Source organism: Somniosus microcephalus, chromosome 6 (genome assembly GCF_052327205.1).
Source record: "Somniosus microcephalus isolate GS21.2 chromosome 6, FLI_Smic_1.0, whole genome shotgun sequence".
Lineage (NCBI taxonomy): Eukaryota > Metazoa > Chordata > Chondrichthyes > Squaliformes > Somniosidae > Somniosus > Somniosus microcephalus.
Window position 1 is genome coordinate 19,105,805 of NC_140992.1, and position 20,811 is coordinate 19,126,615.

A 20,811-nucleotide genomic window follows, 5' to 3' on the forward strand; every position below is an offset into this window, starting at 1 on the left:
TGCGGTCTAACCAAGGTTCAATTCAAGTTTAGCATAAATTCTCTACTTTTCAATTCAATCTCTCTGGAAATAAACCCTAGTGCTTGGTTTGCTTTTTTTTAATGGCCTTGTTAACCTGTGTCGCTATTTTCAGTGATTTGTGTATTTGTCCCCTGACTCCGCATGCTCTGACCTTATTCATTAGTCTATTATGTGGTACCTTATCGAAGGCTTTTTGAAAATCTAGATAAATTACATCTACTACATTACCCTTGTCTACTCTCTGTTACTTTTATCAGATTGAACCTACACCAGCTGAGAAGTAACCAAGACAAAGTTAGAAGGATTCATAAATATCCTCACATTTAACAACTTGCAGTTATATAGCGCCTTTAACGTAGTAAAATGTACCAAGGGGCTTCACAGGAGCATTATCAAACAAAATTTGACACTGAGCCACATAAGGACAGTGACCAAAAGCTTGGTCAAATTGGTAGGTTTTACGGAGCATCTTAAAGGAGGAGAGAGGGTAGGGAGGCCGAGAGATTTAAGGAGGGATTTCCAGCGCTTAGGGCTTAGGCGGTTAAAAGGCACGGCCGCCAATGGTGGAGCGGTGAAAATAGGGGATGTGCCATTGGAGCGCAGAGATCTTGGAGCGTTGTAGTGCCGGAGGAGGTTACAGAGATGGGGAGGGGCGAGGCCATGGAGGGATTTGAAAACAAGGATGAGAATTTTTAAATCAAGGCGTTGCTGGACTGGGAGCAAATGTAGGTCAGCAAGCACAAGGGTGATGGATAACCCCTCCCTCAACCAACTTCCACATAGCTAGAGAAGGGAGAGAGAAGTAGTATACATTCAATTATAGAGGAGCATAGAAAACGTCACTGACAGCAAAAGGCCATTTGGCCCAACAAGTTCAGTCCTTTTAGTTGCTCACACCTTCTCACCATAGCCCTGTTCCCCCAGAAGTATATCTAGTTGCCTCTTGAACCCATTTATATAATTAGTTTCATTAGCTCCTCTTCTCCCATCCTTTTCAGGTTAGTTGGAAATAAACACTTCAATGATACCTTTGCTACAGATAAGAAGCATATCGCTGCCTCACAAAATAAGGTCACACACTCCAATTTGTAGATTAAGTCTCTCAGAAATCCGACGAGACTGCACAACAGTTAAACTGAACAATTCTTCTCTCTGAGTTACGCAACACAGCCACACTCCTTTGGGGACCTTCTCTATGGTGTCAAATTGTTTTTAATGTTATGAAGTTCGGAAGGTTGTCACTGGCCGTCTATGAAGAGCTGGGCATTTTTTAAAAAAATTCTGAACTAAAATCTAAACAGACATTAAAAAAAGGGCTTCAAAACTATGGGTTCTTTGGTTATAAACCAGAGTATTTCTCAAGAGGCACAACGGTTTCCTACAAGCCAACTTCCTCTTATATAGAAGGCTCTGTCCTTCCCTGATGTTGCTAACTGTTGTTTGATAGCTAAGAGGGTAGACTGTAGACAGGGAGAGACCACCATCAAGCAGGATATACTCAACAACGTCGCTCTATCAACTGGCAGTGTTTCAAAAATAGATTAGAGGCCCGTGTGGTGAAAAATTTACGTTTGGCCACAAATCAGTCTAACAGACTAGGTTTTATCGACTTGCGATCTTCTCACTTGGTAAAATATCAGAGAGAGTTTCAAAGATTGAGTGATATTGGCAGATGTGATTATATACAATTGTACAGCCAACAAGCGAGGTTAGGAACCGACATACACAAAACGGTCCTAATTTGCTGTGCAGTGTTATCACTGCAACCAACAGGAAGATAGAAAACCAGAAAGTGAAACAATAAAATACAAACGGACGAGGAGATAAATTTGGTTCTGCGAAGTCCTAGTTACCACACCACTTAAGCGTTCGGGGAAATAAGGAGCTCTCTCAAACCGTTGTTTGAAACGTAAGTACATTTTAATTACATGAATGTTACGAGGCTAATCCCCAGAGTCAGGGGTCCTAGTTAGGAGGAAAGACTGGAGAAATTTGAACATTTCAGTCTAGAAACGGAGACATACGAGAGGTGATATTATAGGCATAAGGAAGATTATTGCATGGGAAGGAAAATCTAAGTTGGACTATCACTTTAAATTAATTGCAGAATTGGAATAGAGACACATAGGTTCAAACTAGCAAAAGGTTATAGTCTTATTGATATCAGGAAATTTGTCTTCACAGAGAGTGATCAATATGTGAAATAGTTTACCACGTAAAATACTGGAGGCAAAAACCATTCTATATGTAATCTTTTTGATATATATTAAATGACCTGGGCTTGGGTATTGGGCATAATTTCAAAGTCTGCAGATGATATGAAACTCAGAAATGTAGTGATCAGTGAGGAGGATAGTAACAGACTTCAGGAGGACATAGACAGACTGGTGAAATGGGCAGACGCATGGCAATTTAATATAGGGTAGGTTGATTGGCTATGATAAATTGACCCTTAGTGTTAGGGGGATTAAATACGTGGGGTTACGGGGATAGGGTGGGATATGTGTAGGGGTTACGGGGATTGGGTGGGATATGTGTCGGTGCAGCCTCGATGGGCCGAAATGGCCTCTATCTGCACTGTGGGGTTTCTGTGGTAAGTGTGAAGCGATACATTTTGGTAGGAAGAATGAAGAAAGGCAATATGAACGAAATGGTACAATTTTAAAGGGGGTGCAGGAACAGAGAGGGTTGTTGCACACAAATCTTTGAGGACAAGTTGAGAGGGCTGTTAAAAAAGCAGATGGGCTTTATTAATAGAGGCAGAGTACAAAAGCAGGGAAGTTATGCTAAGCCTCCATAAAACACTGGTTAGGCCTCAGTTGGGGTAGTGTGTTCAATGCTGGGCACCACACTTTAGGAAGGATGTCAAGGCCTTGGAGAGGGTGCTGAAGAGATTCACTAGAACCAGGGATGAGGGACCTCAGTTATGTGGAGAGACTGGAGAAGCTGGAGTATTTCTCCTTAGAGCAGAGAAGGTTAAGAGGAGATATGATAGAGGTGTTCAAAATCATGAATGGTTTAGACAGAGTAAATAAAGAGAAACTGTTTCCAATGGCAGAAGGGTCGATAACCAGAGGACAGAGATTTAAGGTGATTAGCAAAAGAACCAGAGGCGACATGAGGAAACATTTTTTTTACACAGTTGTGGTCTGGAATGCGCTGCCTGAAAGGGCGGTGGAAGCAGATTCAGTTGTAACTTTCAAAAGAGAATTGGATAAATACTATAAAGGAAAAGAATTACAGGGAGAAAGAGTGGGGGAGTGGGATTAATTGGACAGCTCTACCAAAGAGGCATTGCGGGCCGTATGGCTTCCTTCAGTGCTGTATCATTTTAGGATTCTATGAAATGGGGAAGGTTGTAGGGTCTTTCTGGATGGATGATTTTAGAAGGGCCGAACGGCCTTCCACATCTGTAATCAGCTTGTGGTCTTGTGCACCATAACTTTGTATCACAAACAAACTTATTCAACGCCACATTAGGTAGACATTTCCAAAGCAGACTTTACTGTGATTTGTGACACACACACACACAATTTGTTATTAAATGCAGAAATTCTACAAAAAAAGTGCATTACTGAAAGAAATGTTATTGAAAATGACATGGGTTGTGTGCACACGAGAGAATAATGTCCAGGAGAACCGCAAAGGCGTTGAGTCGAAATCAAACAGCGGAAAGAAAAGGGAAAAGAAACCGGAGACTGGGCAATAAATGTGTCTTTGCTAGTGTTGCCCACAGCCTGAGAGGAAGTTTTTTTTTAAACTGGTGAAAAATGAAAGATGGCATGCAGAAGCAGCAAAGGCAGCAAACAGACAAGGAGGGAAATACTGTCATCTAGTGTGCAAGGATCCAAGCCAATGGAATCTGCATTAGGAAAGGATTAGAAATGCTCTTATACACCAACTCTGTTTAGTCATTAAGCCATCTGAGACTCAGCACAGACCAGGGATCAGTGCCTTTACCCAGTGAACCATCAGGGAATTAGAACAGACCAGTTTTTACCCTCTAAACCCGCAATGGGAAACTCACTAAAAGAAAAGGACAATTTCTGTTCAATTTGTGACCTTGCTTTGGGGCCGTTGATCTACTGAGGTTTTGCTTCTGTAAACCGACAGTAGGTCAATTAGATGTTGTCACGTTTTATTGTAACATTAAGGGACTGCAAGTACTGAGGTTACATCTGATGAAATGCACCTGGGAGTAAGGGGATTACCTTACAAAGGATTACACAGGATATACGGCACAGAAATAGGCCATTCAGCCCAACCAGTCCATGCTAGCATTTATGCTCCACTCGAGCCTTCTCCCATCTTTCCTCATCCAACTATCAGCATAACCCTCTATTCCCTTTTCCCTCAGATGCTTGTCCAGCCTCCCCTTAAATGCATCTATACTATTCGCTTCAACCACTCCCTGTGGTAGCGAGTTCCACATTCTCACCACTCTCTGGGTAAAGAAGTTCCTTCTGAATTCCCTATTGGATTTCTCGGTGACTGTCTTATATTGATGTCCTCTAGTTTTCCTCTTTCCCACAAGTGGAAACACTCTCTCTGTGTCCACTCTATCAAAACCTTTCATAATTTTAAAGACCTCTATTAGGTCACCCCTCAGCCTTCTTTTTTCAAGAGAAAAGAGACCCAGCCTGTTCATCCTTTCCTGATAAGTATACACTCGCATTTCTGGTATCATCCTTGTAAATCTTTTTTGCACCCTCTCCAGTGCCTCTATATCCTTGTTATAATATGGCGACCAGAATTGTACGCAGACAACCAAGGTTCGATGTAAGTTTAGCAGGGGGTGGGTTCTCTCTTTACGACTAAGACACGCCTTTTCAAAATCTCTGCCATGCTTATGTAACCCGAACTCACACGGTGTCTATTTGCATGCACGGTTTGACTGTCACTCTGGACCCACGCTGATTATTATTTCTATACAATAGCAAAATACTGCGGATGCTGGAAATCCGAAATAACAACAGAAAACGCTGGAAAAACTCAGCAGGCCAGGCAGCATCTGTGGAGAGAGAAACAGAGTTAACGTTTCAGGTCGAAGATCCTTCGTCAGAACTGAGAAAAAAGCAGGAAATGGAACAGATTTTAAAGCAAGTTAGGGGCTGGGAAAAGGGGGGGGGGAATGAAAGAACAAAAGGGAAGGTCAGTGATAGGATAGAAAGCAGGAGAGATTAAGAGACATTAAGAGATATTCAAGGCGAGAGGAGGTGGTAATGGGACAGGTTAAGGAATAAAGGATGGCTCTAGATGGATTATTTCTATCACTCTGTTTCAGCCCTTCTATCACGTCTCCTCCCCTTCCTGTCATCCAGTCATGCCACCTTTGCCCCCTTCACCCAACCACCACAGCCTCCTTGGACTCTGCCAGCAGATCAGTAACAGTGCCTTCTCCACGTTCCACCAAAATGCTCCTTCTCTCGTCAACAAGGCCCTTTTGCCCATTGATTTCTTCTTTTGATTATTTGCTTAAATGGTAAGTGCTAATAATACCACCAACCACAGGCTAGGACAAGTTAAATCCAAGTGTGGGTGGAGTGGCATTAACACCAATTGAGTAGAGTCAACCGAGATGGTGCTTCAGTTTTGATTGTTGGTGTGAATTCAGATTCTTTCCACATTAACGGATCCCAGTGTTTCCTAATGATGTTATTGAAATGTCTCACAGAAAGATCACAATAATGGTATCGCGGCTCACTAAATAAACATTTTATACAGAGGGGAAAGAAAAGTAGGAAAACCAAAATAAACCAAAAAAGTCAATAGTTTGCTTTTTTTTTTATATACGAAGGGTACCTGTCGTTCAGATTTCTCTACAAGTCTACTTTTTATTCTTTTTGCATTTGTTTGATTAAATTATATTTGGCTGCTGTGGAAAACTGCAATTAAATTAATTTGATGAATATCTAATAAACTATTTCTTCAGTCACTACAGAAAGGGGTTTCTGTTTGTTGAGAGCAGACCCATTTTCAAATGGAAACCACAGTCTAAGAAAGCCCTCAAAAAGATTGGGTGAAAAGATTGAACCTTTTCATAGGAACGGGAGGAGGCCATTCAGCCCCTCGAGCCTGTTCTGCCATTCAATGAGATCATGGCTGATCTGCGACCTAACTCCAAGTACCCGCCTTTGCCCCATATCCCTTAATACCTTTGGTTAACAAAAATCTATCAATCTCAGATTTTAAATTAACAACTGACCCAGCATCAATTGCTGTTTGCGGAAGAGAATTCCAAACTTCTACCACCCTTTGTGTGTAGAAATGTTTCCTAACTTCACTCCTGAAAGGCCTGGCTCTAATTTTTAGACTCTGCCCCCTAGTCCTAGAATCCCCAACCAGCGGGATAGCAAAATACTGCGGATGTTGGAAATCCGAAATAACAACAGAAAATGCTGGAAAAACTCAGCAGGTCAGGCAACATCCATGGACAGAAATTTGAGTTGACGTTTCGGGTCGAAACCCTTCTTCAAAACTGGAAAGAAAAGATAGATCGGAGGCAGGGCTGCGATCGGACAAAAGAATAAAAGAAACAAAAGAAGTAAAAAAGAGACAATAAAAGGTGTTAGGAGCTAGACGAGATGGTAATAGGCTGAGATTGGGTGTAAAGTGCACTGGCAGGGCAAGGGATAGCTGCCAGGTGTGAGAGTGAAACAAAGGAAAGGGGGGGGTGGGGGTGGGGGGAAAAGAGTGGAAAAATTACAAGAAAAAATGAAATAGGGGCCGAGGTTATAATCTGAAATTGTTGAACTCGATATTGAGTCCGGAAGGCTGCAGAGTGCCTAATCGGAAGATCGGAATAGTTTCTCTCGATCTACCCTATCTGTTCCCCTTATTATCTAGAAAACTTCAATCAGATCACCCCTTAACCTTCTAAATTCTAAGGAATACAACCCTAATTTGTATAATCTTTTCAATCTTCAAGTTGGTAGCATCCAAAATATAGAAAAATGTCCATTCACGAGTCTCAATTTCACTGAACATTGAGACTTGGAATTATATATATTTTTTTAAATATGGGCCCGTAATTTCCGATAGGAGGCTTCCTGTGTGCGGAAGCCTCCTATCAGGAAAAAATCTACGCCCTTACCCGAGGGCTCCCGAGGTCTGGCCTCTTCCGCTCCTGGGCCTCTCCTGGTGCGCGCGTGCAGAGGCCCAGGAATCCCCAGGGGCACAGGCGGTTCGCAAGCGTCCCTGGGATCACGTGGGTCAGGCGAGCCAATGGGAGAAGGGAATTCCCCCTTCATACTTTTGACAGGTAGATCTGTCAAATATATGAATGGGGATCACTGAAAAAAGACATCAAAACATTAAATAAATTTAAGAAAAACCATCACGTTTTTGTTTAAATTACATTAAATTAAATATTTTAAACAAAAATTGAATTTTTTGAAAAAAGTAATTAAAGATTTTTTTTTACAGGGCTAAAAATAAACTTACCATTTTTAAAAAAAAGTATTTTCTAAATTATAAATGAGTGAAATTTTTTTTTTTTTTTCAACTCTTATGCTGGTAAAAGCAGGCCTTACGTCTGCTTTTACCAGGCGTAAGATTTTTAAAGGTTTTCAGCGGGCGGCGGTTCTCCAGAAAGCGGAACTCTCCCCCCGCAGACGCCCTTCTCCAGGGCAGGCGTCCGATCTGTCGAGAGGATTCTTGACCGATCGGAAGTGCCGGTTTTCAGCGTATGCGCTTCGCATGCCTGAAACCGGCACTTGCGAGGCCCCTATGGGTGGGTACACAGCTCGTACACACCCGTAGGCATCGGAAATTACGGGCCATAGTATTTTTCCCTTTTCATTGGCCTCCCTACATCTCATTAACATTCTTGTGCAACCTAACAGGTTGACTACCTATTCCCAGGTCCAGAGTCTGCGGCTCTGAAACAGGTTCCCAAGAGCTGACTAAGGGTGACCAGAGACGATTCTCCTCCTGAATTCCCTCCCTCTTTTTTTCCCTAAGATAGTACCTCATCGTGACTCGTGCGAAAAGCCCGCTTAATGTTATAGCCCAGGGTTTCTTGTACCCAAGTGTTTAGTTAAGATATGCTCCGATATCAGTGATACAGTATGATAACATAAGAAATAGGAACAGGAATAGACCACTTGGCCCCTCGAGCCTGCTCCGCCATTCAATAAGATCATGGCTGATCTTGGGCTCAAAGCCACTTCCCCACCCACTCCCCATAATGCTTCACTCCCTTATCTTGAAAAAATGTGTCTATCTCCACCATAAATGTATTTAATGACCCAGCCTCCACGGCTCTCTGGGGCAGAGAATTCCACAGACCCACGACCCTCTGAGAGAAGAAATTCCATCTCATCTCAGTTCTAAAAGGCCGACCCTTTATTCTGAAACTATGCCCCCGAGTTCTAGATTTCCCCACGAGGGGAAACATCCTCTCTGCATCTACCTTGTCGAGCCCCCCTCAGTATCATATGTGTTTCAATAAGATCACCTCTCATTCTTCTAAATTCCAATGAGTATAGGCCCAGCCTGCTCAACCTTTCTTCATAAGTCAACCCCCTCATCTCAGGAACCAACCAAGTGAATCGTCTCTGAACTGCCTCCAATGCAAGTATATCCTTCCTTCAATAAGGAGATTAGTGATTCTCACATTTATATCACAAATTAGCATTTTAAAAGAACACATGAAACTGGCTTTTGATTGGATTAAGGTGCCAATTTTGGTAGAAAATGCATCATCGGGAGTTTTATTACCAATGAAGACACCCATCGGAGTTTGGATGGGGGGGCAGGGGGGGGGGGAAAAGAGAGAAGCAGGAGGAGATTGTGGCAATGTACACGGATAGACATGGACAGCTGTCAAATAACAGCTCGCCACCAGGCATGGTATAATGTAGCCAATCTGCATATCAATGAACCTGTTCTCATGGAGATTACTGACCTTCGATAAGAGTATTTAACGCATCTTTAAAATAGAGAAAATGTGATCTCTTTCTTCCTGCCCCCAAGTCCGGTTACCACAAAGTCAGCTTCTCAGTCGACTGGATAAAACCTCAGCCAGAAACAGAAAAGGCCGTGTCCTATTTTAAATGTCAAACAATCTTAATCATAGAATAACATAGAGGTTAATTATGACAAAATGTTACCCACAATGCTGTGCAACAGCTATAGATAACATTTTACTTCATTTTAATGTTTTGTTAAAGAATGATGCAAACTTGATTGTCCAGCATCGCATCACTGTATGTAATATAGCATGTGTAGAGTGCAGCCTCAGTAAAATATGACTTCAATAAATAATTCAATAGGCATAGAGAAGATGTTTCCACTTGTTTGTGGGGAGGGGGGGGGGGGGGGGGCGGTCAACTAAAAGTAGGGGCAATAAATATAACAGTGACCAATAAATCCAATAGGGAATTCCGCTGAAACTTCGTTACCCAGATGCTGGTGAGAATGTGGAACTCGCTGCCACAGGGAGTAGTTGAGGCGAATAGCATTAACGCATGACATAAGAAAACTACTAGGCACTTGGTCTAAGCGTTAAACAAAGCTTTAATCAACTGTTTTACAACATGGAGGTCTAGTTGTGTCCTTCACTAGTTCCTGTTAAGAATGTCCTGCGGAAGCTGGGCACGTGCCCGAGTATTTATACTCTCCCTGGACAGCGCCACCCGTAGGCCGCTCAGTATTATTTCATAAGTCTTTCTTTCATGAATGACTGATTCATGTCAATGCATTTAAGGGGAAGCTAGATAAACACATGAGGGAGAAAGGAATAGAAGGGTATGCCGATAGGGTGAGATAACGAGGGGTAGGAGGAGGCTCGTGTGGAGCATAAACATCTACAGAGACCAACTGGGCCAAATAGCCTGTAAATTCTATGCAAGTGCAAAGTGCTTTGAACCACTGTGGGGATGCGGTTAGGCACTAGATAAAGACAACTTTCAGAGAATTAGATCAAGTTCTGCTTGAAATATTAAATGCTAAATACATTTGGGGAATGCTCACTGGAACCTTCTTTAGTAAGTGAAATAAGAAACGCCAAGTCCTTTATACAGAAGCTGGACATGACGTGGTTATGAAAGGAATTGAAGCTTACAGCAATAAACATAGGCCCAGGTGATCAAATACCACACAGAGAACTGCAGCTAGAATCCCAATAAGAACATGGGAATGCCATCTGCGGTACGCGGCTGGTCGGGGCTCAAGATGTACATTATGGATGTCAAATTCATATCAGAGTGTTTGCTCAATTGCCTTTGGGAGAGGTCGGGGAGGAATTTCACAGTTCTCTAACAAGCTGGGCAGAGACGAGGCCGGAGCGAATGGCCCGCAGTCCCTCAGAGCGGAGTGAGCTCAGAATGCTTCACACAAATCAGACTTGAAACCACAATTGCAAAACGCTTAGGACAACAACTCTGACCGTCTCAACATCCTGTTTCATTTTGCTCAGACTAAAGCACGGAAGATTTTTGAGTTTTTGCTACCTCTGGACGCAGTGGTTTAACATCCACCAGGTACGAACAAAAAGTCTATTGGATGTTTGAGTGCAATATACGGCTAGGTCCTGTGAAGAAGTCAAACAGCCAAAGCAAAGCTTGAGCTATCACACAGCTCATACTAGACTCTGAACTTTTACTGCAGTACATATATCATAAGTAAATAACAAAGTGGCAAGTGAGATATTACACAGCATCGAGTGACTGGTACTTCAGTAATTGTTCTTTTCTCCCAGAAAAACACTGTACATTATTCTTGTGGTATCTTGAGGTGGCCATAGATGGAGACGGACACAGGTTAACTCCGTAACATGGTTTAATCAACACTTGCACATAAAAGCTTCTGCCATGAGGCAGCAAAAACAAAGAGTACAACCAGAACAAACCAGACTTAACTCAGGAGACCAATTGCCACAGCACCACCTGGTGGATCAGGTTACACATAACCTCCCAGGTTACTACACTCCTCCCCCCTTAAGGTTGCTGTATGCAATTCTTAAACAATAACCCTTACTAGGTACTACGTTTTAATTAACCAGTATGCTCTAACCATGGTTAACCCCTGACTAATTTAACAGGTTTGTATAAGTCTTTCTGGTTGCTTGCGAATCCTTTGTGAACGTCTTAATTCCACTTGTGGTGGATTCTCAGATTCACTCGCACTTGAGATTGGAGTAGTCTTTGATGTTGGTTTTACTCTGTCCCGCTGTGGCCTGGCAGTACCAGTGTCCACTGGCACCTTATAAGCCGTGCTGGGTCCTGGAACAGCCTCCTCTACTGCCCTTTGTTCCATCTGAGGCAGTTCCCCCTGCTGCCGGCTAAAAAGCTGATCCACATGCCGACAAACCCCTCGACCATCCCCTAGTAACACGGAGTACGACACAGGTCCTGTAATGTCCTGGATTAGTCCTGGTATCCATTTAGGTCCATAGCCGAAGTTCCGGGTGTGCACAGAGTCCCCTATGGCGAAATGGCGAGCTTTAGTATGTTTGTCATGGTACGTTTTTTGGTTTGTTTGTTTTGTCTCAACCTTGCTTTTGAGATCTGGGTGTATCAGGTCTAACGTGCACCGCAACTTTCTCCCCATCAACTCAGCCGGAGAAAGCCCCGTGGTAGCTTGGGGTGTTATACGATAACTAAACAAGGCTCTATTGAGCTTGGTCTCCAGGGTGTCACCTGAGCTCTTCCTCATGAGCTCCTTAAAAGTCTGCACGGCTCGCTCGGCTAACCCATTTGAGGCTGGGTGATATGGAGCAGAGGTGACATGTGTGATTCCATTCCTTACCATGAATTCTTTGCTCCCTTCACTAACAAAACACTGTGCATTGTCGGATACAATCATTTCTGGAATACCATGCGTGCTGAAGCTGTTCCTGAAACAATCCAGTGTGGCATCAGTCGTTGCAGAGCTCACTGGATAAACGTCGATCCACTTTGAGTGAGCGTCTACCAGCACCAAAAACATTTTTCCCATAAAAGGTCCGCATAGTCTATGTGAATTCTCCTCCAGGGTTTGCTGGGCCACTCCCAGGGATGGAGTGGTGCCCCGGCAGGTGCTTTCCTCTGTTCCTGACATATAGTGCATGACTTTACCTTTGACTCAATTTCAGCATCCAAGTTAGGCCACCACAGGTAGCTCCTAGCCTGTCCTTTCATTCTAGTCATTCCTGGGTGCGATTGATGCAACTGTTCCATCAAAGTAGAGCGTCCCCGCTCTGTGACTATGATGCGTGCTGCCCATAGCACACATCCATCTTGGACACTGAGCTCGTGCTGTCTCTGTCTGTACGGCACGAACTCCAGTCCCTCACGGTGATCTGGCCAGCCTTTCAACACATACTCACGGACCCTTGACAGAACGGGGTCCTTGGCTGTCCAGCCCTGGATTTGCGCTGAAGTCATCAGGGGACTGATCTCCTGATCCAGCATCAGGACGTGCTCCTCAGGGGAAGCACTGCGAGGAGATTTTGAGGGGGGCAGGCGGCTGAGAGCATCAGCGTTCCCGTTTTCCTTGCCGGCTCTGTACGTGATCACATATTCATAGGCTCTTAGTATTACTGCCCATCTCATTATTCTCTGTGATGCCATTTGAGGCACCGCTTTCATCTCATTCAGTAAGCTAATAAGAGGCTTGTGGTCAGTACTGATTACAAACTTCCTCCCATATATGTACTTATGGAATTTCTTTACTCCAAATATAATGGCTAACCCCTCTTTATCAAGCTGTGAATAGTTCTTTTCCGCAGCTGTGAGCGTGCGTGAAACAAACCCGATGGGCCTTTCCGCTCCATCTGGCATGCGGTGGGCCAACACTGCCCCCACTCCATAGGGTGATGCGTCGCAGGACATTATCAGCTCCTTCTTCTCGTCGTAATGCACTAACACCCTGCTGGACTGAAGTAGCTCCTTTGACTGCTGAAACGCTTTCGCTTGCTCTGGCCCCCAACGCCATGGCTACTCCTTTCTCAGCAGTTTGTGCAGGGGTGCCAGCAGCATCGATAAGTTTGGAAGAAACCGGTTATAATAATTCAGGAGCCCTGGATAGGCTTTCAGTTCAGTCACTGAGGTGGGTGCAGGTGCATCCTGCACTGACCGCACTTTCCCTGGTAATGGATGGAGGCCTGTGGCATCCAACCGATGTCCCAGGAATGTAACTTCCTTCTCCATGAAACTACACTTACTCTGTTTCAGGCAGAGCCCCGCCTCTTCCAGCCACTGTAGCACTTTGTCCAGTGTTTTTACGTGATCCTGATCGTCACTTCCTGTTAGCAGAATATCATCTAAGTACACGGCCACCTTTGGAATGCCCTGCATAGTCCGTTGGAATATTGCTCGGCTAGAACTGACACCAAATGGTAACCTGGCATACGTGAACAGCCCCTTGTGCATGTTCACCGTGACAAACTTTTTTGATTCTTCATCTAGCAATATCTGCTGATACGCATGACTCATGTCCAGTTTGCTGAATCTTTCTCCCCCAGCGAGCGACGTTAACATGTCCTCCATTCTCGGAATGGGGTACTGTTCCAGTGATGATACTCTGTTCACTGTTAACTTATAGTCACCACACACCCTTACGTTACCGTCGGGCTTCAATACCGGGACTATTGGTGCCGCCCAGTCTGAAAATTTCACTGGTTCTATTACTTTGTCCTTTAGCAGGCGATCTAGTTCCGCCTCAACCTTGGTTTTCATTGCAAAAGGTACCGACCTTGGTTTAAAGAAACGAGGCGTGGCATCACTGGCTACATGAATCTTGGCTGTGGCTCCCCTTAAGGTGCCCAGTTCATCCTTGAACACTAACTCATGCTTCATCAGCACTTCTTGCAGTGCCTCTGTACTGTCCTCCATTTTATTCATTGCCTGCCAGTCCACACTCAACTCACTGATCCACCCTCGCCCTAACAGGTTTGGCCCTGACCCTGCTACCACTACCACCGTAAGCTCTTTGGTGACTCCTTTGTGTTCCACTTGTACTTCGGCCGCCCCCAAAATGTCCACCTTCTGTCCTGTGTAGGTTTTGAGACTAATGGAGGATGTACCTAGCTCTGGTACTTTTGCTTCCCCCCATAGCTTGGCGTACTCAGTCTGCGACATTATGGTTACACTACATCCGGTGTCAATCTCAAACTTTACTTGACCTCTGTTCACTATCAAATACTGAGAGGGGGTACGTTGGGCCTTGAAGTGTCTATACTGTATATAGTGAAAACCTCCTCACTAGACTCTTCCTCCTCTTGTATGTAATTTGCCCGCTTTGTGTACTTCTCCCTCCCCCCTTCAGCATGCTTTGCCCCTTTAGCACTGCTTCTCACTCACTGCCCTTTTACAGACTTTCTTTAAGTGCCCTATTTTTCCACAATTGTGGCACTTTGCCTTTGCAAACCTGCAGTCCTTTGCATAATGGCTCGTCCCGCCACATCGGTAGCAATCCCCAACCCCGACTGGTGGACCTTTCGCGCCAGCTTCCATCTTGAAAACAGCTCCTCCCACTGGTTTACTCCATTTCTCCTTGCTCATACTGTTTAAGTCCTTAATGTCCTTGTTAGCCGCCTCCATGGCTTGTGCTTTTTTAAGTGCTGTCTCAAACGTTAATCCTTCTTCTGACAGCAACCTTTGCTGTATACTGTCGTCGTTAACTCCGCATACTAGTCTGTCCCTTAACATGACTGTGAGCGTATTTCCAAAATTACAGTCCTGTGTGAGCTTCCGAAGCTCCTCCACATACTCAGTAACGCTTTCTTCCGGCCTCCTAATCCTCGAATTGAATTTCCATCTCTGTACTATTTCACTAGGTTTCGGATTGAAATGATTCTTTAGTAGACTCACCAACTCGTCAAAAGATTTTTCTCCTGGCCGCTCCGGGCTCAGCAGATTCCTCATCCGTGTATAGGTTTGCGCTCCCACACAACTCAGTAAAATGGCCCTTTTCTTTTCAGCACTGTCCACCTCGTTTGCCATAAAGAAATGGCTCAGTATTTCACAATACTCCTCCGAAGACTGCGACTTGCTGTCAAAAGGTGCCACGGAGCCTACCGTTCCTGCCATCCTTGGAGTCCGGTCACGTCAGCCAAAAAATCAAACTCAGTTTCGACTCCCGCGGCCGAGCCTCGTGCTTTTCCGATTAGTTTGCTAACCAACCCGAGCACCTCTTCCGAATACTCCATAACTATGACTGATCCACCAAAACTTTTCCGTCCTTTATTCTCGTCGCCATATGTGGTATCTTGAGGTGGCCATAGATGGAGACGGACACCGGTTAACTCCGTAACATGGTTTAATCAACACTTGCACATAAAAGCTTCTGCCATGAGGCAGCAAAAACAAAGAGTACAACCAGTACAGACCAGACTTAACTCAGGAGACCAATTGCCACAGCACCACCTGGTGGATCAGGTTACTCATAACCTCCCAGGTTACTACAATTCTTCCAGCTCCAGTCTCCTTATTTGTCCTGAAAGCACTGGCTCATAGCGAGTTACCGTTCCATGGTCATTAGCAGCTCCTGATTCCTCACCCAAGTAGCTTTTTTTTTTAGTATTAGTCTAGGCAATGAACATTGGCAGCCAATTTAATCCAGTGCGGCCGCTTTGCGGAACACCTCCGTTCAGTCCGTAAGCATGACCCTGAGCTTCCGGTCGCCTGTCACTTTAATTCTCCGCTTCACTCCCACTCTGATCTCTCTGTCCTCGGCCTATTACATTGTTCCAATGAAGCTCAACGTAAACTCGAGGAACAGCGCCTCATCTTTCGATGAGGCATTTTACAGCCTGCCGGACTCAACATTGAGTTCAACAATTTCAGATAATAATCCCTGCCCCCATTTTTCATGCTGTATGATTTTTGCCATTCCCATTTGCAACATTTTATCTTTCCTGCCTCTTACATAAGCACAGTATATTCTTTCAATTCCTTCCTCTCCTCCTAAACAACCCCCCTGTCTCTGCACCTGCTTAATATCTGTTACATCTCCAGCTTTTTCCAGTTCTGATGAAGGGTCCCAGACCTGAAACGTTAACTCTGTTTCTCTCTCCACGGATGCTGCCTGGCCTGCCAAGTATTTCCAGCATTTCCTGTTGTTATTTCAGATTTCCAGCATCCGCAGCATTTTGCTATTGTTTTAATCCTGTGGGGCTCCACCATCGAGTTGAATCCAGTCCTCAGCTGTACCATCCAACAAGAGGTCATGCGATAACAGCTAGAGTCGAGGGTCGCAGTTAAATCTTTCACCTCCCCCAGCCAGAGGTCACAACGGGCAATTTCAGCGGCTCCACTGCCATCCCTGGCTAAGATCAGTTAACTCAGCATAGACAACAACGACTTGCAGTTATACCGCGCCTTTAAAGCTGTAAAACGTCCCAAGGCGCTTCACAGGAGCGTTATCAAGCAAGATTTGACACCGAGCCACACGAGGGGGAAATTAGGGCAGATTACCTAACACTTGGTCAAAGTGGTAGGTTTTTGAGGAGCGTCTTAAAGGGGGAAACAGAGGTAGAGAAGCGGCGATGTTTAGGGAGGGAATTCCAGAACTTAGGGCCCTGGCAGCTGAAGGCACGGCCGCCAATGGTGGAGCGATTAAAATCGGGGAGGCACAAGAGGCCAGAATTGGTGGAGCGCAGAGATCTCGGAGGATTGTAGGGCTGCAGAAAGTTACAGAGAAAGGGAGCATTGGAATAAACCAGGGATCATACCCAGAATTTTCTGGGCCAATCTGGCTCAGTATCACATACTGCACTTAACCAATGAGCCACTAGGGGAGCTGTCATTATAAAACTGAAATGCACACAAGCGTACAGGTCTTTAGAAATTTCTGTTTTGCAGTGGTTATTCCCTAGCAAAGACATTGGGTCATAGTTTGTTGTAGCAGGGCAATGAGTGGCACCCACTGTTAGTTAGACTGGCCCTTGCCCGTTGAATCGCGATGGTATTTTGCGTGGCAAGTTGTTGAAACTGCGAGCTGATTATATCACAAGGGAAAATGCGCATCTGGGACCTGAGTGAAAAGGGCAACCAACAGGGTATCTCTTAACCAATGAGATTTAAGGATTGCAAAATAAACAGTGGAAGGACCGAGAAAGAAGATGAATTAAAAGGGGTGAATTCACTGACAAATCAGGTTCAGAAAGAGAAATAGAGAAAGAAATATTAGATTAAAAGAGAGAGAAAAAGAGACAGATAGGAACTCAAAAAAAAGTTTTAATTTTAAATTTTACAAATCTCCAACAACAATTAAAACCTGAAGGAATGAGGCTCTACACTTGTAATAGTTCATTTTCAGTGCCAGAGAGGCTGATTGGTAGACATTATAACTACAGGAAACTCTCTTTTTACCGGCACCTAAATAACCGGAAATCTCTCTTAGCCGGCAAAATTCAGGAGTAGGTTCAGGTAAGTTTTACTTCATATTAGTGGCCGTGTAACTGGGGTTCTTGCACCTGTTGCCATGCAACAGGGACGCCTGGATCTGTGGCCGTGTACGGAGCTCTTGTACTTTATTAAGTATGTCTCTCTGTAATCCGGACTTTTTGATCAACCAGCAGCACGCCGGTCCCGGATAAAAAAAGAGTTTCTTGTAATCATATCGTTAAAAGAGTACTTGGACAGGAATGGACAAGCCTTAGCTTTCCATGGAGAGTTTAATTCGTTTCTACCGCAGAAATACAGCAACTTCACGCCGTTCAATGTATTTCAATAGTGAGGCAGACAGCGAGATGCCGTTTCTGCGAAGTTAATGGCGGAGTGTCGCAACTCGGACAGCACCTTTTGGATATTGGCATTTAACCGCGCATCTGCCCCTCGCCTGAAGCTGCTGTGCCATTTGTGCATAAATAACGCCGGGCGCCATTAGCCTCACCGTCATTTTGAGAGCAAATTATGGCACATCAACATGTGGCTTTTTAGTTGTTATGCAATAAAGTGGATCATTGGTTTTAAAATGGGGTCCCTGCACCTTTGGGAGCCCTGGGGTCTGTTGATTTCTGGATTTCTCTACAATTGTTGACTTACAGGTGTCAGCCATGGTTCAGTAGCAGCAATCTTGTCTTCGAGTCAGAAGGTCATATGTTCAAGTCTCACTTGAAATGCGAGCACAAAATCTAGGCCGACACTCCAGTACAGTACTGAGGGAGTGCTGCACTGTCAGAGGTGCCATCCTTCTGGTGAGACTTTAAACTGAGGCTCAGTCTGCCCTCTCGGGTAGACGCTAAGATCGCACGGCACTATTTTGAAGAAAAGTAGGGGAGTTTTCCCCGGTGTCCTGGACAATATTTTTTTTTTTTTTACCTCAACCAACACCTAAAACATATTATCTGGTCATTTGTTCCATTGCTGTTTGCGGGAGCAAAATTTGCTGCCGCATTTCCTACATTACAACGGTGACTACACATCAAAAGTACTTTAGCAAAATACTGCAGATGCTGGAAATCTGAAATAACAACAGAAAATGCTGGAAAAACTCAGCAGGCCAGGCAACATCCGTGGAGAGAGAAATAGAGTCAACGTTTCAGGTCGAAACCCCTTGTCAACCGCTTGACGAAGGGTTTCGACCTGAAACGTTGACTATATTTCTCTCTCCACGGATGTTGCCTGGCCTGCTGAGTTTTTCCAGCATTTTCTGTTGTTATTTCAAATGTACTTCATGGACTGTAAAGCACTTTGGGACGTCCTGAAGTCATGAAAGGAGTTATATAAATGCAAGTTCTTTACTATCATGTTAATGCGGTTGCTGGGACAAATAAAAAATAACTTCTGTAATAATAGTGCTGTTTTCCGTTGGGTAGCTGGCACTGCCTTGGGGAAGTCAGGACAAGTAGGATATCTATATTTGCAGGGAATCCCCACACCGAAAAATTCAAGAACTATTAACTTTGTTGCAAAACTGCAATCATTATTATACTCTCGAAAATGCCAGCCTGGTAACTAATGGCTATTTGTTTTCCAGCAAGCAAGAATGAACGGCAGCCTTTACAACCCCTCCGACATGAATGTCACTCGTTACAACTCCAACCCGAATACATCCTCACAAGGCAAGTGTTTACGAGATACCCGGGTTACCCAGGTGGTGTTTCCCGTGCTCTACACGGTCCTCTTCATCATTGGTCTCGTCCTGAACGTCCTGGCAATCAGAATATTCTCACAAATCCCGAGCAACTCGACCTTCACTGTCCTCCTGAAAAACATCGTCTTGGCTGATTTGCTCATGACCCTAACATTCCCTTTTAAAATAGTCAGCGACTCCCAACTGGCCCCCTGGCAGGTGAGGTGGTTCGTGTGCCGCTTTTCTGCGGTGATCTTTTACTTCACCATGTACATCAGCATCATACTTCTAGGGCTGATAACCATCGATCGTTTCCTCAAAATCACCAGACCCTTCGGTAAGTCATGCGTGCGAAAGGCTAGATTCAGCAAATTTCTATCGGCGGCAGTTTGGGCCATCATGTTTCTTTTATCCCTTCCCAACATCATTCTGTCGAACAAGGAGGCAACGCAAGAATCGGTAAGGAAGTGCGCGGGCCTGAAGGGGCCAGCTGGATTGAAGTGGCATGTCATCTTAAATTACATCTGTCAACTCATCTTCTGGGCAGTGTGCATACTGATGGGCGCGCTTTACATCGTCATATCCAAGAAGGTCTACGAGTCTTACATGAGGTCCAAAAGCAAAGACCGTCAAGCTCAGAGAAAGACGAAAGCCAAAGTGTTTGTCATCGTGTCGGTCTTCTTCGTTTGCTTTGCGCCGTTTCATTTTGTGCGAGTGCCCTACACACTCAGCCAAGTGGGCAAAGTGAGAGAGTGCTGGAAGCAGAACGCGTTGTACTATATTAAAGAGACGGCGCTCTGGCTGTGCGCCTCAAACACCTGCCTGGATCCATTTATTTACATTTTCTTGTGCAAGGCATTCAGGCGGCGGTTAGGCAAACCCGCCAAAGGCAGATCAAATACAATGAAGACTTCAAGGTTCACACTGAGCACGACAAATGAAGGCGAAGGGACAGAGAGTGCCTTATAGAACGGATTTCTTAAAGCCACGATAGCAAAATACTGCGGGGATGCTGGAAATCCGAAATAACTACAGGAAAACGCTGGAAAAACTCAGCAGGCCAGGCAACATCCGTGGAGAGAAACACAGAGTCAACGTTTCAGGTCGAAGACCGTTCATCAGAACACAGGTCTTCGACCTGAAACATTGACCCTGTTTCTCTCTCCACGGATGTTGCCTGGCCTGCTGAGTTTTTCCAGCGCTTTTCTGTTGTTATTTCTTAAAGCTACATCAGGAGATGGAGACATAGCTGTCAAATTCAGACCTGGTGAGGAGTAAATGAATCAAACTCTATCTAAGCTTCAAAAAACTTAATGATTCTTTTGAAAATCCGAAGTTGGAAAGGACTTTTTATTCAACAGTACACAAACGTTCAACATGTCCCAGAAAACAAAAAGGGCCTGAATTTGCGATCGGAGCCTTTCCGCGGGCGAATGCCTCCGAACCACAAATAAAGTGCGAACCTAACTGTTGGTCCCGGAGGTTCATAAGAAGTCGGAGCAGGAGTAGGCCATTCGGCCCCTCGGGCCTGCTCCGCCATTCAATAGGATCATGGCTGATCCGAACCTAGACTCACGTCCACTTCCCTGCCCGCTCCCCGTAACCCCCAATTCCCTTATCTGCTAGGAAACTGTCCATCTCCGTTTTAAATCTATTTAATGTCGCAGCTTCCACAGCTCTCTGGGGTAGCAAATTCCATAGATTTACCACCCTCTGAGTGAAGAAGTTTCTCCTCATCTCAGTTTTAAAAGGGCAGCCCCTTATTCTAAGATTATGCCCCCTAGTTCT

At 44.6% G+C, this 20,811-nt stretch overlaps 2 protein-coding genes across 9 annotated transcripts in view; one reads left to right on the forward strand and one right to left on the reverse strand.

Annotated features, from left to right (window-relative positions):
* The window catches only part of LOC147115504 (mediator of RNA polymerase II transcription subunit 12-like protein), a 637,745-nt gene that overhangs the window by 252,490 nt on the left and 364,444 nt on the right, over positions 1 to 20,811 (reverse strand). The gene's annotated exons all lie outside the window — the stretch shown is intronic.
* LOC147115506 (P2Y purinoceptor 13-like) lies at positions 1,408 to 20,064 on the forward strand. Its single transcript, XM_085989794.1, has 2 exons — positions 1,408 to 1,930; positions 18,928 to 20,064. Exon 2 carries the CDS (start codon positions 18,937 to 18,939, stop codon positions 19,990 to 19,992), a length of 1,056 nt encoding a protein of 351 aa, XP_085845920.1. The 5' UTR covers positions 1,408 to 1,930; positions 18,928 to 18,936; the 3' UTR covers positions 19,993 to 20,064.